Source organism: Petaurus breviceps, unplaced genomic scaffold (genome assembly GCF_028583685.1).
Source record: "Petaurus breviceps papuanus isolate PSGF00001 unplaced genomic scaffold, PetGlider_PUasm1.0 37, whole genome shotgun sequence".
Taxonomy (NCBI): domain Eukaryota; kingdom Metazoa; phylum Chordata; class Mammalia; order Diprotodontia; family Petauridae; genus Petaurus; species Petaurus breviceps.
The window spans coordinates 100481551-100500580 of record NW_027186296.1 but is presented as its reverse complement, the minus strand read 5'-3'; the positions used below and the strand labels follow the sequence as shown (position 1 = coordinate 100500580).

The 19030-nt window shown below is 37.4% G+C and overlaps 1 protein-coding gene across 1 annotated transcript in view; it reads right to left on the bottom strand.

Annotated features, from left to right (window-relative positions):
* BTBD16 (BTB domain containing 16) overlaps window positions 1–19030 on the bottom strand; it is a 107029-nt gene that overhangs the window by 39801 nt on the left and 48198 nt on the right. The window contains exon 9 of the mRNA XM_069097406.1: window positions 17916–18035. Within this exon, the coding sequence (XP_068953507.1) occupies window positions 17916–18035 (120 nt within the window). The remainder of the gene's footprint in view (window positions 1–17915; window positions 18036–19030) is intronic.

The window sequence follows — 19030 nt, the reverse complement described above, 5'->3', positions numbered from 1 at the left end:
TGTTGTTATTGCTGGATTGAGAGGTTTTTTTGGTTTAATTTTTTCTTTCACAACATGATATGGAAATATGTTTTGCATGACTGCACATGTATAATCTATATCAAATTGCTTGCCATCTCAGGGGAGGCAAAGGAAGGAAGACAGAGAACTTGGAACTCAAAAATTTTAAAAACCAATGATAAAAATTGTTTTTACAAGAAATTGGAAAAAAATTAAGATATTAAATAAAAGATTGCCAATTAAAAGGAAAAACTTTAATTATATATTGTATAGAACACCTGATCCTCCTATGAAAACAGATAAATGAAATATGATGCTAAATATCATTAAGATGCATTCCCTCTTGATCCTCTCCACACCTCCATTTCCAGTACCCCAAATAGGCATGAATGCTTTTGACTTTTATAAGCAAGAATCCTAAAGGAAAAGAAGGTTTGAAAAGGTTGTGATCTATATTTGTGGTAAGAGTACATAACACTGTTGACATAAAAGATTCTTCAACATATCAAAGTATTCTTTTCACTGAGAGTAAAAAGAAAATCGCTCTGCTCCAGGAAAAGAATTCTCCTGTGGAAAAAACAAGTGAGAAGAACAACTCAAGGAGAGGTTCCCAGGATCATAGATTTCATGCTGAAAGAAACCACAGGGATAATCTAATCCAACTTCCTTATTTGACAGATGAGGAAACTGAGGCTCACAGAGGGTATATGAGTGTCCTTAGGCCAGTAAAGAGTAGGAATTTCACCTTAGATAGTTGGACTCCTTTTGCCACCACAGCTCATTGTCCATGCACTGAGACATCCCAAGGAGGAAAAAGAGACTCAAAGCATCATGCTTGTTTATATTGTGGTGGGACCAAGAAGTTTGAAAACTGAGTTCCCTGACATTGCCCCTGCCTTGCCACCCTTTGCCCGTTTCTACCACTACTATGAACCATTTTCCATTTATATGCAAACAAAATTTCGGCTAAAAAAAGTCACTACTTTGCTAGTCAAAAGTCGAGAAAAAATATATTTAAATAAGCCCTTTACTCTGACACTAAGAATTGTGTCATAACCAAATTTGAACTAAAATTGAAGTCTAAAATTATCACTAGCAGTAGGCCCTTAATTGCTATTTTATGCCTCAGTTGAAGCTCTCACACATACGAAAGATTTCCAGGGCTTTGTTCCCATATAAACCAGCTTACTCCTCATTTGGCTTGCACCAGAACACCATAAACCATAATAAGGAGAGTTGTGACCTTCTCCAACTGAATGAGGGAATGCATCTGAAAATGTGACTTTTAAATTACATTATGGTTACAAAAATAAAGTGGGCTAGGAATGTGGAAGGCCTGATGGAGGGGATAGGAGACCATTCCAGGGGTGGGGAAATCACACCAACCTAATGACTCAGAAAAGGGAAGAAAATCGATAAATATTGAGGGCAGTAATCTGTATGGCAGTGAAATATTGATTGACTTTTTATTCTATCTGAGGAGAGGAGGGGAGAGGGAGTCTTCATGCTAAAAAGTCTTTCAGTTATCTGCAGCCTATTAAAGAAGAATGCTTTCTGAGACTGAAACAGAGAGGAAATAAGAGACCTTCTACAGGATGGAGAAAACTGAACCTAAGTAGAAAAAAATCAGGAAGGGAAGGAGAGAGAGTAGTTAAAGAGGAGGAGACCTTCCCAAAAAGCTCTACCCCCAATGAAAATATCATTTATTGCATCCAAATGATGTATCTCCTACATTACTAAGGAGAGCTGAGGAGATTGCTGTTGAAAATCATTCCAGCCCAGTTTCCAGGGCCAGGACAGAATGGTTCAATTTCTCCTTCCAGCAGCACTGGTCTTGCAACTGGAGTTCCCAGTGATTTTGAAGTTTTCCAGAGGGAAAAGATCTTGGAGTGAGAAGGTTGGGCATTTCTCTATTTCAGCGGATGTCTCGACTGGGAATGGAGGGGCGGAAGAAAGGAAAACAACATGCTGAGGTTTCAGTTTCAGGTTTTTCAGTTATGGGCAAGTGGAAATGCAGAAATGCTGAGGACAGTTCTAACTTTAGAATGTGAGGTTGCCATGTGGTTAGTACAGGTGGGACAGTGTTCAAAAACAGAGCTCAGGGCCAGACAGGGATTAGCAGATTCAAAACCCGCCTTCCCTTCCATTAGGATCTATTCTATACTGAGACAGGTCCAATATCTTTTAGATGAGATACTTGAGGGGAAAATTGCTCTAAATACTTAAGAGTTTTCATCTCTTTTCTAAGGAGGCAGGTGGGAGAATGGTCTGCTATCTTCTCCATCAGATCTGCCAAGTTTCTAACTCATATTTCTGGGGGTGGGAGTAACCCAAAAAGGCATATTTTCAGATCCACTCCCTCATTCACTTGGAGAAGCTCACAACCATCCTTGATTTCGAGGGTTTGGTTTTGGGTTTTTTTTTGCTTTTAGGAGGGGGTTAACAGGGCAGTTAGGGTTAAGTGACTTGCCCAAGGTCACACAGCTAGTAAGTGTTAAGTCCTTGAAGCTGGATTTGAACTCAGGTCCTCCTGACTCCAGGGCCAGTGCTGTGCCAACTAGCCACCCCCATCCTTGATTTTTGGAGCCTGCTGACTAGGATGAAATAGTGGATTCTCCTTCCACAAAGGACCATAGTTGCATCTTTGCTCATCCTTAGTTTCTCTAGTAGCCATATTACATTTCATTCTGGGCAGCCCATGGGTTTTTCTTAAATAGAAAATGCCAGGAGAAAAATCAATTAGATACACATTCATCCTGTGTCTTGCCTCCTTTTTCTGATATGCTTCCTAGAGCAAGAAATAACATCTTGGGGGCATCTTTGTAACACCTTGAGAGGTACAATGCTTAGGTTGGGCACTTTTTGCTCTTAATTTGGCTTTTGAATGTTTATATTGGAAAAGCTAAAAAAAGCACACTATTTATTTTTGTTTGCTCATTCCCTAGGAGCCTTCCACAAAACCCTCCTGGAGATGGTTTTGTTCTAGTGTGAGAAAGAGTTGAAGACACATTTTTATTTCCTTCAGTTCATTCTATTATTTCCCCTGTGGGAGTTCTGCCTTTTCCTCAGGCTATACAAACAAGAGGGAACAATCCCTGCTTAAACCTAATTCTGATTAAATATAACGGTTCTTGCAGTTCAATATTTATGGAGCATAGTTACTCCATGTAGTACCATAGGAACAAATTTAAATTTTAAAGATAGCCACAGTACAATCACCTTAGAATGCACTCTTCTGCTTCAGCTCCCAACTGAAAAAAAATGTTACTGTGTCTGATGGTGGGTTAGTAATTCAGTTGTGCTTTGGCTTATTCCCAAATAAAAATGCGTCTCAGATCATTCTGCCATCCCAAGAATCTATGAGTGAAACTTCATCACAAATTTCTACCTCCACCCAACATGAAGCAGCTCTCCCCAACCATTCTAAGATTCTTGAACCCCAGAAGCACATGTACACCAGCAAAAGCCTCATTGTAGCACTGCATTCCCCTAGGTGGCATGGATGTTTAGAATTGGCCCTGGTCTGCCACGTTCCATCAAAAGATCTCAGTCCCTACTGGTTACTGACCCCAGAGCCATCACACAATAGAATACAAATTTTCAAAAGATTATATGTTCCAAGAACTCTACAAATAATAGTTCTTTTCCTGTAAAAGGCTGTTTATCCTAGGATTAAAATAATCATGCTAGAATCATTAAAGTCAACTGAAGTATCAACATGCTTTGGGAAAGCACTAGGAATGTCAATGATGAGTTGTTTCTGACAGTTAAATAGAAGTTAAATAGCAGCCCAGTGGAAAATACTTAAAAGACATTGAGGAAAATTACTCATCACTCAAACTCATTGTGATGAATTTGAAATGCAAATACTTGAGAACAGATTGTTCATCATACCCTTCAGTATTCACCTAAGATGAATGTAGGAAATGGGACTGATGTGAGATAGTTGTGGTTTATGTATCAATATCCCTTGCAGATGAATATAAGGAGAAATGTTATAAAGAACTTGACAAGATCTTTCAAACCAAGTCAAGATATGCCTTGATATTGAGTGACTTCAATGAGAATGTAGGCATAGGGAAAGAGTAAAAATGTTGGAAAATATGGTTCAGAATTAAGAAATGAAAGAGACTGGAGATTTGTGGCTTGTTCAGAAGTCTTATACTGGCATATCAGGAATGCATTCTTCAAGAAGTCTGACTTTAGTCAAAATGGGGAACACCAAATAACATCACCAAAAATTAAACTGACCACTATAATCAATAGGAAAGAACTGGCTACCCACATGAGAGTTATTTATAGATCAGTGATCTGTTTTGAAAGACCAGTAAAGAATAGGTAAGGGGGGAAAAAAGAAAGATAAGAAGAATACATGCAATTAAACACTCCAATGTGATTTAAATGTTGTTGTTCATCCTTAGTTCTTTTTTTTGTTTGTTTACTTTTAGTTTACAAGATTCATTACCACAATTCCTTGAGTTTCAAATTTTCTCTCCCGTCCCCCCCGCCCATGGCAGCATACAATCAAGTATAGCATCTGCAAATACTTTCACATTAGACATCATTAGTCAGGTTATAAAGAAAGATTGTATCAGATGGAATGAAGAATGGGAAAGAGGAAACAACACCCAACAAGAGAAAGAAAAAGGGCAGATAGTTTGCTTCAATCTGTGTTCAAACTCAGTTCTTTCTCTGGATGTAAACATCTCTCTCCATCATGAGTCTTTGGGGGTTGACTTATGACTCTGGATTGCTGAGAAGAGTCCAGTTTATCAAAGTTGGTCATCACACATATGTTGTGTCTGTAATTGTGTACAGATTCCTCCTGTCTCTACTCTTCTCACTTAGCGTCAGTTCATATGAGCCTCTCCAGGTAAATATGAAGTCCATGTGCTCCTCGTTTCTTATAGCACAATAGTATTCCATAATATGCATATACCACACCTTGTTCAGCCATTCCCAAATTGATGGGCACCCCCTTAATTTCCAATCTTTGCTACCACAAAAAGAGCTGCTATAAATATTTTTGTACATATGGGTCTTTTTCCCACTTCTATGATATCTTTGGGATACAACCCTAGAAGTGGTATTGCTGGGTCAAAGGGTATGAAATTATTTATAGCCCTTTGGGCATAATGCCAGATTGCTTTCCAGAATGGTTGGATCAGTTCACAACTCCACCAGCAATGCATTAGTGTTCCATTTTGTTCACATCCTCTCCAGAATTTGTCATTTTCCTGTTTTGTCATCTTAGCCAATCTGACCAGTGAGATGTGGTACCTCAGAGTTGTTTTGATTTGCATTTCTCTAATCAATAGTGATTTAGAAGATTTTTTCATATGCTTATAAATATCTTAATTTCTTCCTCTGTAAACTGCCTGTTCATATCTTTTGACCATTTATCAATTGGGGATCATCCTTAGTTCTTGAAGAAGACCAGTGACATCAAGAGGGTGATGTGTTGACACATGAACTAGATTTATATGAAACAGAGCTGTGCAAAATCTTTGGCCTCACTCTCTCCTCCAGAGTCTTCAAAGTCTAGTGGCAGGACAAATGTCAAGATGACTGGGGATGGCTGGGGATGCAGTGGGTGATCTTTCTAAATTAAGGTCTTTCCCAGGTCTCAGTTTGTCTGAGGAAATTACCATTGAAAGTCTAATAACTGGGTAAGAACTGAAACAAAGGATGGATGAATTTACCATCACAAAAATTTCAGTCTGGGAGGGAAAGACTGTCAAATTTTTCTGGCCAGAGTCTGATTTAAATAAGCTATTATCTTTGAGGGGGGGAAGGGATAAAAGGAAAAACATAGATTGACTCTGATCAACATTTCTCAGAAAAATAAGATGTAAAACAATCACAAGAGGATCTCAAAGGACTTTCTTAGCTAGTAAACATTGGATGTTTCATCCAAGTGGAGAGAAATAGTAGCATTGGTTTAGAAAATAAATTCAGAAGGTTATAAGCCAGTATAGCCCCACAAAACAATGGAGGGGAAAGAATCCTGCAGAGTATGTCTGAGATTCAAATAAGTCACATCATTCCAGAATGAATTCCAGATAAAACTGAGAAGACAGCCGATACTTGTGAAATGGGATAGCTCTGCTCATACTTCTAAAGTGATCTATTTTTATCACTGACGACAGTTGAACTTCCATATTAAGACTCCAACACCTCAGTTATTTCATGTGCTATATACAGAATGGCCATCAAAAAAAATGAAACTGGAAAAAGTGACTGTACCTGATGATAGAGAGGAAGCCAGAGGAAGTCAGCTCTGGAGGCAGCAGGATTTTCAAAATACTCAGGGACGGATTTTCAAGATATACTAAAGGGGAAGATTCTAAAAGGATGTCAAAGATCATGGACAGAAATGTTACATTAAAAAAGAGTGATCAAGACAAGCAGTCACTTCTGAACAATAAGCCTATTAATTTATTTCTATAAAGTGTTTATGAAATTGATTTATTTGTGTGTTGGTGTTTTATATTTGTTCTCATTTTTTGACTGGAATTATAATTTCACTGGTGTGGTACCTTCTCTGAAACTCATTATCCTAGAGAGTAGCCATAGCACTAAGAAGCTAAGTGACTTGCCTAGGGCCATATATGCAGTGTTTGAGGTAGGGTTTGAACCTGGTTCTTCCTTATTCCAAGACCAGTTTTCTGTTCACTACAGCGAAACTATCAGCCACTCACTCAACAAGCATTTCTTAAGTGTTTACTATGTACCAGTCAGTATGCTAAGACTTAGACATACAGAGAAAAGAGGGGAAAAAGTTCCTGATCTCAGTGAGGTTACATTCTAATGAAAGATATAAAATGTAAACAAATAGATGAACATAAGATACATAGGGAGTAGATGGAAGGTCTGAGAGGGGGAGATGCTATAGGCTAGGGAGGAGAAAGAGGAGAAGGAGCGAGTGGGAAAGGCCTTGTGCAGAAGCTGGGATTTCTGCTGAGTCTTTAAATGAATATTTACAAAAATATGAAATATCCCAATTAACCAAATGAGAAATAGAGAATTTAAATAACCTCATTTCAGAGGAAGAAACTGAATATGCCATAAATGAACTTCCAAAGGAAGAAAACAAAACAAAAACAAAAACCCCAGGACCAGATGGATTCACAAGTGAATTCTATCAAACATTAAAAGAACAATTATATAATTATTACATAAACTGTTTGCAAAAATAACAAAAGAAGAGATCCTACCAAATTCCTTCTATGACAAAGATATGGTCTTCACATATTAACTAGGGAAAGTCAATAGAGAAAAATAAAATGACATCCCAAGATCCCTAAGGAATATTGATTCAAAAAATGTTTTTAAAAAATAATAGAAAAGAATTTAAAACAACATATCACAAAGATTACACACTATGACCAAGTTGGATTTATATCAGGAATGTATGATTGGTTTAATAGCACATAAACTTAACTGAGGACATTAATAAAAGAATCAACAAAAATTATATGATTATATCAATAGATGTAGAAAAAGCTTTTGAGAAAATATAACATGCATTTCTATTACAATAGAAAGTATAGGAATAAATGGACCCTTCCTTAAAATAACAAATAGTATATATCTAAAACCAAGAGCTACTATTATGTGCAATAGGAATAAACTAGAACCATTTTCAGACAATTTCGGGGGTAAATTAAATAAGGATATTCTTTGTATTCATTTAAAAGAAGATTAGAAATGCTTTCTATAGGGGTGGCCAGGTAGCACAGCAAGTAAGAGCACTGGCTCCAGTGTCAGGATGACCTGGAGATCGAATCCTGGGCTCAGACACTCAGCACCACACCCAGAAATAACTGGCCATGTAACCTTGAGCAAGTTACTTAACCCCGATTTCTTAAAAAAAAAAAAAAAGAAATGCTAAGACAAAAGAAATTGAGTGAATAAGAACAGGAAAAGAAGAAACAATACTTTTTTGCAGATGTTAGGATGGTATACTGAAAAACTCTAAAGAGTCAACTAAAATAAATTGAAACAATGTGAACAAACACAGTATGTAACATAAATCTGTACAAATCTGCACAAAGCTTTATATAATGCCAATAAAACTTGGCAGAAGATCTAAAAATAGACATTCTATTTAATAGAACCACAGAATATATAAAATACTTGAGAGTTTACTTACCAAGATATACACAAAACTTATATAAATACAATTATAAACCAGTTTACAGAAATACACACTTACATTTTGGAAAAAAATATTAATTGCTGATGGAAGAATGAGTCAATATAATAAAACAACAATGTTTTATGGGAATGTAAATTTTTAATATCTTCCCTGCCCTTAGATTAAGTGCACCTGGAGCCTGTGGTGGGAGGCTTGTTTTTCAGGAGATACTTTGTGATTGGGCAGTGGGTCAAGAGGGTTGTTACATTCTCTGAGCCAGGAGAAGGCTATATAAGCTCTGATGGGAGGCTTGGTTTTGGGGTTAACTTTGAGAAGGGTTATGTGATTTGACCAGATGAGACTCTGGGCAGCCGTTGAGAGCCCCCCCCGGCTTTGAAAAACCCAGATGGTGATACTTCCCTCTCTGGTAATTGACTAGGTAAGGATGTAATGGTTGGAGGCCTGTCTGCTTGATCTGTTTGTTTCTCTGTCTTCTTATAATTTCTGCTTGTAATCTCTGTATACTCTGCAGTTCGGGGTGCTGACCTTTTTCCCCTGAAATAGGTAAATGATATGTTTGATTGATTAAAGCAAGATTGTTAACCCATTTTGAGTTGCTTTCCTTTAGAAAAGCAGAACTAAGAACCTGCGTTGGCAGCCACCCTGGGGATGCTGGGGTGCTTGCTGCTACACAATGCTATCTAAATGAGTTATTTTTTTCAATGCCATGCTGATCAAACTACCAAAGGATTGCTTTATAGAACTAGAAAAATAATAACAAAATTCACATTGAGGTTAAAAATGTCAAGAATCTCAAACTGAGCTACAAACCAGTAATTCTCAAAACAATTTGTACTGGTTAAAAATAGATTGATCAGTGAAACAGATTAGGTAGAGAAGCAAATTAATATAGGAACCTAGAACTCGAGAAACACAAAGTTCCTGGAATAAAGATTCGGTTTTTGACAAGGACTTCAGGGAAAATTGGAAAAGTTACACTTTGGACACACCAAGTAAGTTCCATATGGATATGCAATCTAGATATGAAAGGTTACACCATCAATAAATGAGGAAAACATGAAAAACTTAACTATCAGTTATATGGATAGAACTTAAGAAAAGTTCATGACCAAACAAGAAACAGAGAAGATCACAGAAGATAAAGTGTATATTTTGATAGCATAAAATAATGTTATTGCACAAATCCAATAAATCTAAAATTAAAGAGAAGACAATTAACCGGGAGGAAAAGCCATCCTTGCAGCTAGTTTCTCTAATAAAAATCTCATTTCCAAGATACATAAGGAATGGATTAAAATTTATGAGAATAGAAGCCATTCCCCAATTGATAAGTGCTCTAAGAACGTGAATAGACAGTTCTCAAAAGAAGAAATCCAAGCTATATGAAAAAATGTTCCCAGTCACTAATTAGAGAAATACAAATCAAAGGTAATTCTGAGGGGGTGGGTAGGTGGTGCATTGAATAGAGCACTAACCCTGGAGTCAGCAGGACATGAGTTCAAATCCAGCCTCAGAAACATAACACTTACTAGCCATGTGAACTTGGGCAAGTCACAACTCCAATTGCCCCTCTAAAAAGCTAAAAAGAAAACAAAAACAGGTAATTCTGAGATTCCACCTCAAATCATCAGATTGGCAAAGGTGACAAAAAAAGGAAAATGATTAGATATTGGAGGGACTGTAGGAAAATAATTATCTTGGTGGTTGGTGGAACTGTGAATGAATAATGGTTATTATGGAAAGCAATTTGGAATTAGATAAAAAAAGGTACTAAACACTACCTGCCCTTTGACCTAGCTATAACAATTACATTTTATTAAGCACTTACTATGTTCCAGATACTGTGCTAAGTAATTTGCAATCACTCTCACTTCATCCTCACAACAACCCTGGAAGAGCACTATTATCATTCCATTTTACAGATGAGGAAATGAGGCAAACAGAGGGTTAGGTAACTTGTCCAGGGTCACACTGGTAAATATCTGAGACTGGATTTGAATTCAAGTCTTTCAGACTCCAGACCTTGCATTTTATCCACTGCACCACCTAGGTACCCTAACTATGCCACCTGGTAGACCTATTCCCAAAAGAGATCAAAGAAATGTACAAAAATATTATAGCAGATTTTTTGGTGGTGGCAATAAAATTGGAAACCAAAGAAATGTCCATCACTTGGGGGATGGCTTGAAAAGTCATGGTATACAAATGGGATAGAATATGATTGTGTTGTAAGAAATAAAGAAATAGGTGACTTCAAAAAGACACGGAAAGACATATGAACTAATACAGAATGAAGGGCCTGAACCAGAAGAAGAATTTATACAATAGCATCAATATTGTAAAGATGAACAATTTTGAAAACTGAGAAATTGAAAGATGAAATGAATTGCACCAGGAGAACAATTTATACAATAACAACACCTTAAAGATAAACAACTTTCAAGACCATAAGAACTCTGATCATTGGAATGATTATCCATGACACACAATACATGATGATGAAACATGATAGGTAATAAGTTCAAAGTACAGAATGATATATACATTTTTTAACACAATGAGAAAATTTGTTTCACTTGACTCTGTATTTATTAAAATAATAATTTGTTTTTTTTCAATCAGATAAGAAGAGGGAGAGAGAGAAAAATAGATTTTTGTTCATTAAAAAAAAAACCTTTGACGGTGGGGGAGTGCTACAGGATAGGATGTTGCACACCCTTTCAGATGAGGTCATTACTGTTTGTTTTGCTCTTCGGTTCATTGTGTTATAAAAAAGTTCTCATGGGGTGGGTATATTCTGGAAATGTTTGTAATGTAAAAACAAAAATCGGTATTGAAACTTAAAAAAAAAGATAGCTGTTATATCTCCCATTAGCCAAAAAAACAAATATTTTCATAAAGCAGCAATAATAAAGGATAACAGGTAAGCAACATAAATATTGAAGAGGTATTTACAAAATATAAATGACCTGGAAGAAATCCTTCAGCATAGGAGGATAGAATAATATGAAAAAGGGGCGGCCAGGTGGCACAGTGAATAGAGCACCAGCCCTGGAGTCAGGAGGACCTGAGTTCAAATCCAAGCTCAGACACTCAACACTTACTAGCTGTGTGACCTTGGACAAGTCACTTAACCCCAATTGTCCTGCCTTCCCCTCTTCAAAAAACAAAAAACCCACCCCCACACACACACATATACACACACACACACACACACACACACACACACACAGAATAATATGAACATGATTTTCACAGGAGGAAGGAGCTGGACAGGCTACAATCTGTACTCCTGGAGGAAATGCCCACACTGAGGAGAGCTCATGATGCTACTGAGCTACTGTAATATTCTGATAGGCTTGAGTTAGAGTTTATGTGTTTAAATAAGTTTAAATGTTCCTAAACTGGACCCATTTCCCCAACTCTAGTTTGTACACCAACATCAAAAACGGTAGATTCATTGGGCACAGTGGATACACTGCAAGGCTCTGAGTCAGGAAGAACTGAATTCAAACCCATCCTCAGATACTTAGTAGCTGGGTGACTCCTAGGCAAGTCACTTAGTCTCTGCCTGCCTCGATCTACCCATCTGAAAAATGGGGATAATACTAGCACCTACTCCCAAGGTTACTCTAAGGATAAAATGAGATACTACTTGTAAAGTGTTTTGCAAACCCAAATTTCTATATAAATGCTAGTTGTTGTTATTGGAATCATTATTATTTTTATTAGCTATTACACTGGGTTTTGTAAAAAGTAAAAAAGGTGGATTGATTTTCAGAAGAAGGAGGAGAATCAAGGAAGAGGAATAACATTGCTATGGAGTAGAAACAATGAGTTGTGAATATAGTACAATTATCAAACCAGCATGCCTGGAAGAAAGAAAACGTGCTTGGTAATAATAAGAATTGAGTTTGGAGAGATGGAGGAAAGTATTAAAAACTGATTTTATTTATTTTTTTTAAAGCAATTGGGGTTAAGTAACTTGCTCAAGGTTACATGGCCAGGTGTTTCTGGGTGGGTGCTAAGTGTCTGAGCCTGGATTTGAACCACAGGTCATCCCGACACTGGAGCCAGTGATCTTACTCACTGTGCTACCTGGCTGCCCCAGAAACTGACTTTATTTATAGCAATATGTTTGAAAAGAGCAGATAGGTGGCCTGGTGTTTAGAGTGCTAGTTGTGGAGGCAGGAAGACATGAATTCAAATTCAGCTTCAGACACTTATTGGCTGTGTGGTCCTGAGTAAGTCACTCAACCCAGTATCTTTGCCAAGAATGGGAAGCTAATCGGTGCAATGGATGGAGCACTGGACTGGGAATCAGAAAGATTCATCTTCCCAAGTTCAAATCTGACCTCAGACATTTATTAGCTGTGTGACCCTTGGAAAGTCACTTACCCTGTTTACCTCAGTTTCCTCCTCTGTAAAATGAACTGGAGAAGGAAATGTCAAATCACTCCTGTATCTCTGCCAAGAAAACCCCAAATGGAGTCAGGACTGCAACAACAACAAATCTTTGCCGAGAAAATCCCACATGGGATCATGAAGAATAGGATATGACTGAAATGACTGAACCAAAACAAATTTGGTAAGAAGTTATGTGGAGGAAATAGGGAAGGATAGCAGATGTTATACATGGGGACACATCTGTCTGAAAGTGGGTAAGATAATGGGGAACATTAACCAGAACCACTACAGTTTAACTAAAAGCTCACTTGAAGTTAGCCCCTCTAAAGAAGAATAGAAATCATTTTTTGAAGTAAGGGGTTCTTAACCTATGGTCTGTGAACTTGTTTGAAATTTCTGTTATGATCATGTTTCAATGCAATTAGTTTCCTTTATGATCCTCGATATTTCTCTATGCTGAGATTAGTATTATATAGGGCTTTAAGTTGTATGAAGTGCTTTACATATGTAATCTCCTTTGATCCTCACAACCACCTCGTGAAGTAGGTACAGTTCAACCACCATTCCCTTTTCACAAGAAACAAGAAGGGAATGGTAGGCTTCATTAGAGTACCAAAAGGCTAAGAATCCCCTAATTATTAACCTAACCCTCTCTCCCCGCTGTGCTGCCTGCTGAAGAGAAGAGGACATTGCAAAATGACCCGCTGGGGTAATGAAGGTAGAAGCCACGGGGAAAGTGGCATTAGAAGCCTCCGAGCCAACTATCCTAGTGAATACAGTTTCATCACCTCAAGAGATATGATTTACTTCAAGTGATGATGACATTAGAAACCTTTGGGAAAAATGAAATGTAGCATAACAAGATAACATCTAACAGGATTATACTATGTTTCAAAGGAGCTTTGTATCAATGCATCGTGCTACATGTTGGCTTTAAGAGTCCAATCAAGACATCTTCATAAAGAATAAAAAATTGTACTTGAAAGGGAAAAAATACATGCACATCGTACTAAGATTCAGGAATAGCCTTTGAATGTGTGACTTAGGAATGGTATATAAGGCCACCAAATGATGCTCACTGTCATATAATAAATGGAGAAAGACCCACACCATAACTTTCTCATTTCCCACTGGTTTCTCCCACAGTAAACATAGCCAGAGTCCCTATGAATCATTCGCATTTTAGCTCATTTCCTATCTCTTAGTGTGGGGATGTTGTTTCCAAAATGACAGCCTAACTTTGAGCCAAACAGAAATTTCTTATGGTGTATATGACTCATAGGAAAGAATGTCTCATGGAGTATCAGGAAGAGAAAAAAAAATAGAACGTGTAAACACTTGGGTTGAAAGTAACATACAAAGAAATAGAGCAAAATATGTGTAATTCTGACAGCTGGACCAAAAAAAGAAGGCATTAAAGATGGATGCTTTAGTCAACATGGTGCACAGCTGTTCCAGCAATCTGACTCATTGCTTTCAAATGATATACCAATCTAAAAGAACTTTGGTTAAAAATGGGTGCCTATAATGGATGTTTATTAAATGCACAAAGTAAGGGATAGGGACTGGACCTGTGAATTCACTGGAATGGGGAACTCCCAGTTAAGGAAATTTCCTCGACTAATGCAGATTGACATTTTGTCTGCAACATGTAATTTTAAAAGAGTTGTGTAGAGCACCCAGAAGTTAAGTGACTTGCTCAAGGTCACAAAGTCACTGTGTCAGAAGTGAGACCAGAACGAAGGTTTTGCTCTAGCTACTCTGCCATGCTACTATTTGAATTTAAGTTAACAAACATCTATTACATGCTTATTGTGTTCAAGGCATTGTGTTAGATGTTAGGGATAAGAAGACGAAAAAGGGAAGAATGGTCTCTGTTTTCAGACAGTTTATATTCTATGTAACAGTAGGCTTGTGGATAATCTGGGGAACATTGTTACCCATGAAGCACAGTGAATGTTATACTATGAGATGTTGCCAAGATCTGGTGAATATGGTGTGCGGTAGCCTCACCTCATCAAGGGGAGCCTAAACTAGGAACTTTCCTAATCCTAGACTTCCAGAACCCCATGGAGAGCCTAGAACTGTCCTGGCCCCTCAGGTGGCACTGGGATGTTCAGCCTAGTCCAAGGCAACATCACAAGAGTTGCAATTAGATCACTACTTTTGCAGAACCTGCTATTTTTGTCTTTGCCAGGGGATGATTCTTATTCCATGACTTCATGACCTTGGGGCCTGAGAAGGCAAACACATTCAGAGCCCTTTTCTACCAAGAACAAGATTTCCCAACATTAAGCTAGTGGACAGTGTTCATTACCCTTTCTTCTAGGAGACTCTCTCCTTTCTGAGTTTTGGTGCCACTGCTTTCTCTTGGCTCTCCTCTTACCTGTCTAACTATTCCTTTATTGGACCATTATCCAGATTGTACCCTCTACTGTGCCCCAAGGCTCTGTCCTAGGCTCTTTTCTCTTCTCTCCCTACATTTTCTTGGTGACCTCATCAGTTCACATGGGTTTAATTATCATGTCTATGCTGATGACTCCCAGATTTGAATTTCTGGCCCTAGACTCTTCCCTGAGCTCCAGATTTACATAATCGATTGTTCACTGGCACTTCAAACTGGATCTCACATAATTATCTTCAACTAAACTTGTCCATGAAAGAACTCATTTTCCTTCCCTCTTCTGACCTTCCCTGTGTCTGTCAAGGATCCCACCATCCTTCCAGTTATCCAGGTTTGAAACTAAGCATTTGGCTCCTTCCTCATTTACTTCACATTTCCATTCAGCTGCCAAATCTTGTCATTTCTTCCCATCAACACAGCTCTCCCATCCATCTTCTCAGCAGACCCAAGACCATTGTCTTGGTTTAGGCCCTTGTGACTATTGCAATTGCTTCCTAATTTATCTCCCTATCTATCATCTCTCCCCCTCTCCCATCCATCCTTCACATAGCTGCCAAACTGATTTTTCTGAAGTGTAAATCTGATCATGTCTCTTCCCTACTCATTAAATTCTATTGTCTCTCTATCATTGGCAGGGTCAAATATAAATACTTTTATTTAGGATTTAAAGTCCTTTACAACCTAGCCCCAAACTACTTTTTGAGCCTAAATATATATATATATATATATATATGTTCCCTTCTTGCACACTGCAGTCCAGACTCCTTGATATTCTTTCTATATGGCCCTACTTCTCCCATCTCTGTACCTCTGTGCTGGCATACCCTATTGGACCTGGAATGTACTTTACCACTGTCTCTTATAATATTTGGTTTCCTTCCAAGTTTAACTTCAACATTACTTTCCATATCAGGTCTTTCTTAATTCTCCTCAGCTACTAGTGCTTTACTCCCAAAATCAACTTAATTAAAAATTAAATTTGTTACGTATTGGAATATGTACACATCATTTTTGTCTTTGTATCACAGCACCCCAGCACTACAACTGGCACTTTGTAGTCCTTCACTGAGTACTTATTGACTGAGGAATTGGAGGTGCTTGCCATGTAGTGCAACAATTAGGTTATTTTATTTCTTTCCTTTTTTCTGCAGCTTCTGAAAAGTTAGTTGTAATAACTGAATATAATGGAAGACCACCACCTCAGCTGAACCACAACTGCCCTGCAGGTGACCCAAAGAGCAATAGAAAGACTAGATACAGGTATAAGCAGGTGCATGATGTTATCTAAAATTATTTGCATGAGCAAATTAAAATTAGGCATCATCAAACACTGGAATGAATGGAAAAAACAGATGGGCCATCCGGTAAGAGGAAGGGACAACAGAGAGATGGCCCAAGTGCTTACCTTGTATCCGTGAAATACTAAAAAAATATTTTAAACATTTTTTAAAGAACAAAGGCCGTTATCACATTGGGCGAATCCCACCCTAGTGACTGGTGTTATAGATTGTAATTTACACTGATAGAAGACTGCTAAAAAGATCATGGAAACACTAACATACCCCCAAGATACCATTCTAAACTCTTTTGCCCATAGTGCTGTCTAGGTGCCCACAACACTGCTCTAGGCTCCCAACACTGCCCATGTGCCTGTGACATATCTCTCTCTCTCTCTCTCTCTCTCTCTCTCTCTCTCTCTCTCTGTATATATACACACATATATATATACATATATACACCCCCATTGTGGCACTTCATGTCTTATGTTACCACCCTAGGTACTTTTCTAACATAAAGACTTTCATCCCTCTTGTGGGTGATAAATGATCGTTATAACACATGGTTTTAGAACTCATAGAATATCTAGTCTGAAAGAAATACTAGAATAGCAGTTCTCAAAGGACAGCCTGTGGACTAATGGGAGTCCTTAAGATCCTTTTCTGGGGGTCAGAGGTTAAATTTTTTTTCATAACAACACTAAGATGTTATTTGCCCATTGAAATACTTCTCTCCCTTTTTCCAGTGACATTATTATATGAGACTGGATTTTCTTCATATACTTCTGCCAAAACAACATATAGGAATGCAGAAACTGATATAAGAACTCAGCTATCTTCTATTAAGCCAAGGCATCAAATAGACTTGTAAAATATGTAAAACAATGCTACTCTCCTCACTAAATTTTTGTTCTTTTGGAAAATATAGCAATATTTCATTAAAATAGGTTATTTATGTTAATTTGGTAGGTTTATTGTTTTAATGAATAAGTACTTTAAAATTTTATGTTTAAATTTCTAATATGACAAATATTAGTAGTTATAACCCATGTAAACATAAGCTCTTGGGGTACTCAATAATTTTTAAGAGCACAAAGTGGTTCTTAGGCCAAAATGTTTGAGAAGCACTGCCCTAGAGATTATCTAATCCAATGCCCATTATTTTGCGTGAGTCAGAAAAAAATGGTGAAGTGACCAACTCAAGGTCACACAGTTAATTGCTGTCAGAGCTGGAACTCAACCTCAATCTTCTGACCTCACAATCACTGTCCTTTCTAAACATGCATATTTAATTGCTCAGTAACATCATATTCTGTTCTGCTTGTGTAGTTTAAACAAGAATAACAGTCTAATTAAAATAATTTCAAATAAAAAGTATTTTAAGACCAGTATAGTATTTCTTTTCTGATATATATCCCTAATATATAATGAGTATGATTGAACCTACAATGAATTTGCAGAACATATGGTCCTCTCATAACAGTCATATTTATGTTTCCAAGTAAGTTATTTGCTAACATTCATCTCCCAATCTCATGTCCCATAATGAAATCGTATTCTCTTCTTACTGCTGAAGGTCATAGTTCCTTCATCTCACAGGAAGTCATGTCATTGAAGAGTTTTGTTGTTGTTTTCCATAATAACGTTAACATCTGAAGCTTGTTACCTGTTAAAAAACGCCAGGACGGTCTCATAGATTGGAACTGACTGAAGTTTGAGGTTTAGTTGGAGGTAGACCCAGTATAATGCTGTTTTTAGAAGATCAAATTCACTGAAAGTAAACAGCCTGACAGGGAGGGAGGAAAGGAGAGGGAGAGGAGAGGGAGAAAGAGGAGAGGGAGAGAGAGATTATTTAGAAAAGCAGATCCTTATTAATCTATTCATACTTGTAAAATGTTGAAAACTATTCCATGGGAGGGCATCACTTATATTTCAAACTAGAAGAGAAATCATTGTACATCTCCATCCTTCTCCTCACTGTCCCCCATTTGGGTCCCTCCCATTTTATAGACAAAGAAAGAGAGGTCCGGGTAGTTACCTACAATAGAGTGTAGGTTCTTTGAAGACAATGTCTGTTTTTTTGTCTTTGGATCATACTGCCTAACTCAGTACCTGGGACTTAATAAATTCTTGTTGAATTAAATTAAATTGAGTGATTTGCCCAAGGTCATATAGTAAGAGATATGGGGATTATTTTTTCTAACTTAGAATACAACTATCCCTATACATTTTTGCAAATGCGGGCTAAACAGAGTAAAACCAAAGGGGGTGGTGAGTGGAGGTGGAAAACAAAACTTAATGGTGGAGAAATTTGCTTTTGAAAGTCTAACATAATAAAAAAATATATTATTATAGTATTTTATTATTGTAGTATTATTTTATCATAGTAATATTTTATATATTACAGTATTAATTTAATATACAGTATTATATAATTATAATACAGTATACAAACTGTAATTATATTGTGCTATTATTATGTTATTATAGTGCTAAAATAGAAGATTAAATTTTGGCACCTACCTAAGAAATGTGGAATTTGTCTTGGTATTTCAGTAAAAACATAAGAATTGCCACACTGGTCATAGACCCATGAACCATCTAGAACCAGGGATGGGGAACCTGTGGCCTGGAGGCCACATGTGCCCTCTAGGTCCAAGTGTGGCCCTTAACAACCTAGAGAGCACATGTGGCCTCAAGGCTACAGGTTCCCCACCCCTGATCTAGCCTATTGTTTGCTCTAATAGGGATGTTATATGGGATAATAACATATGAGAGAAG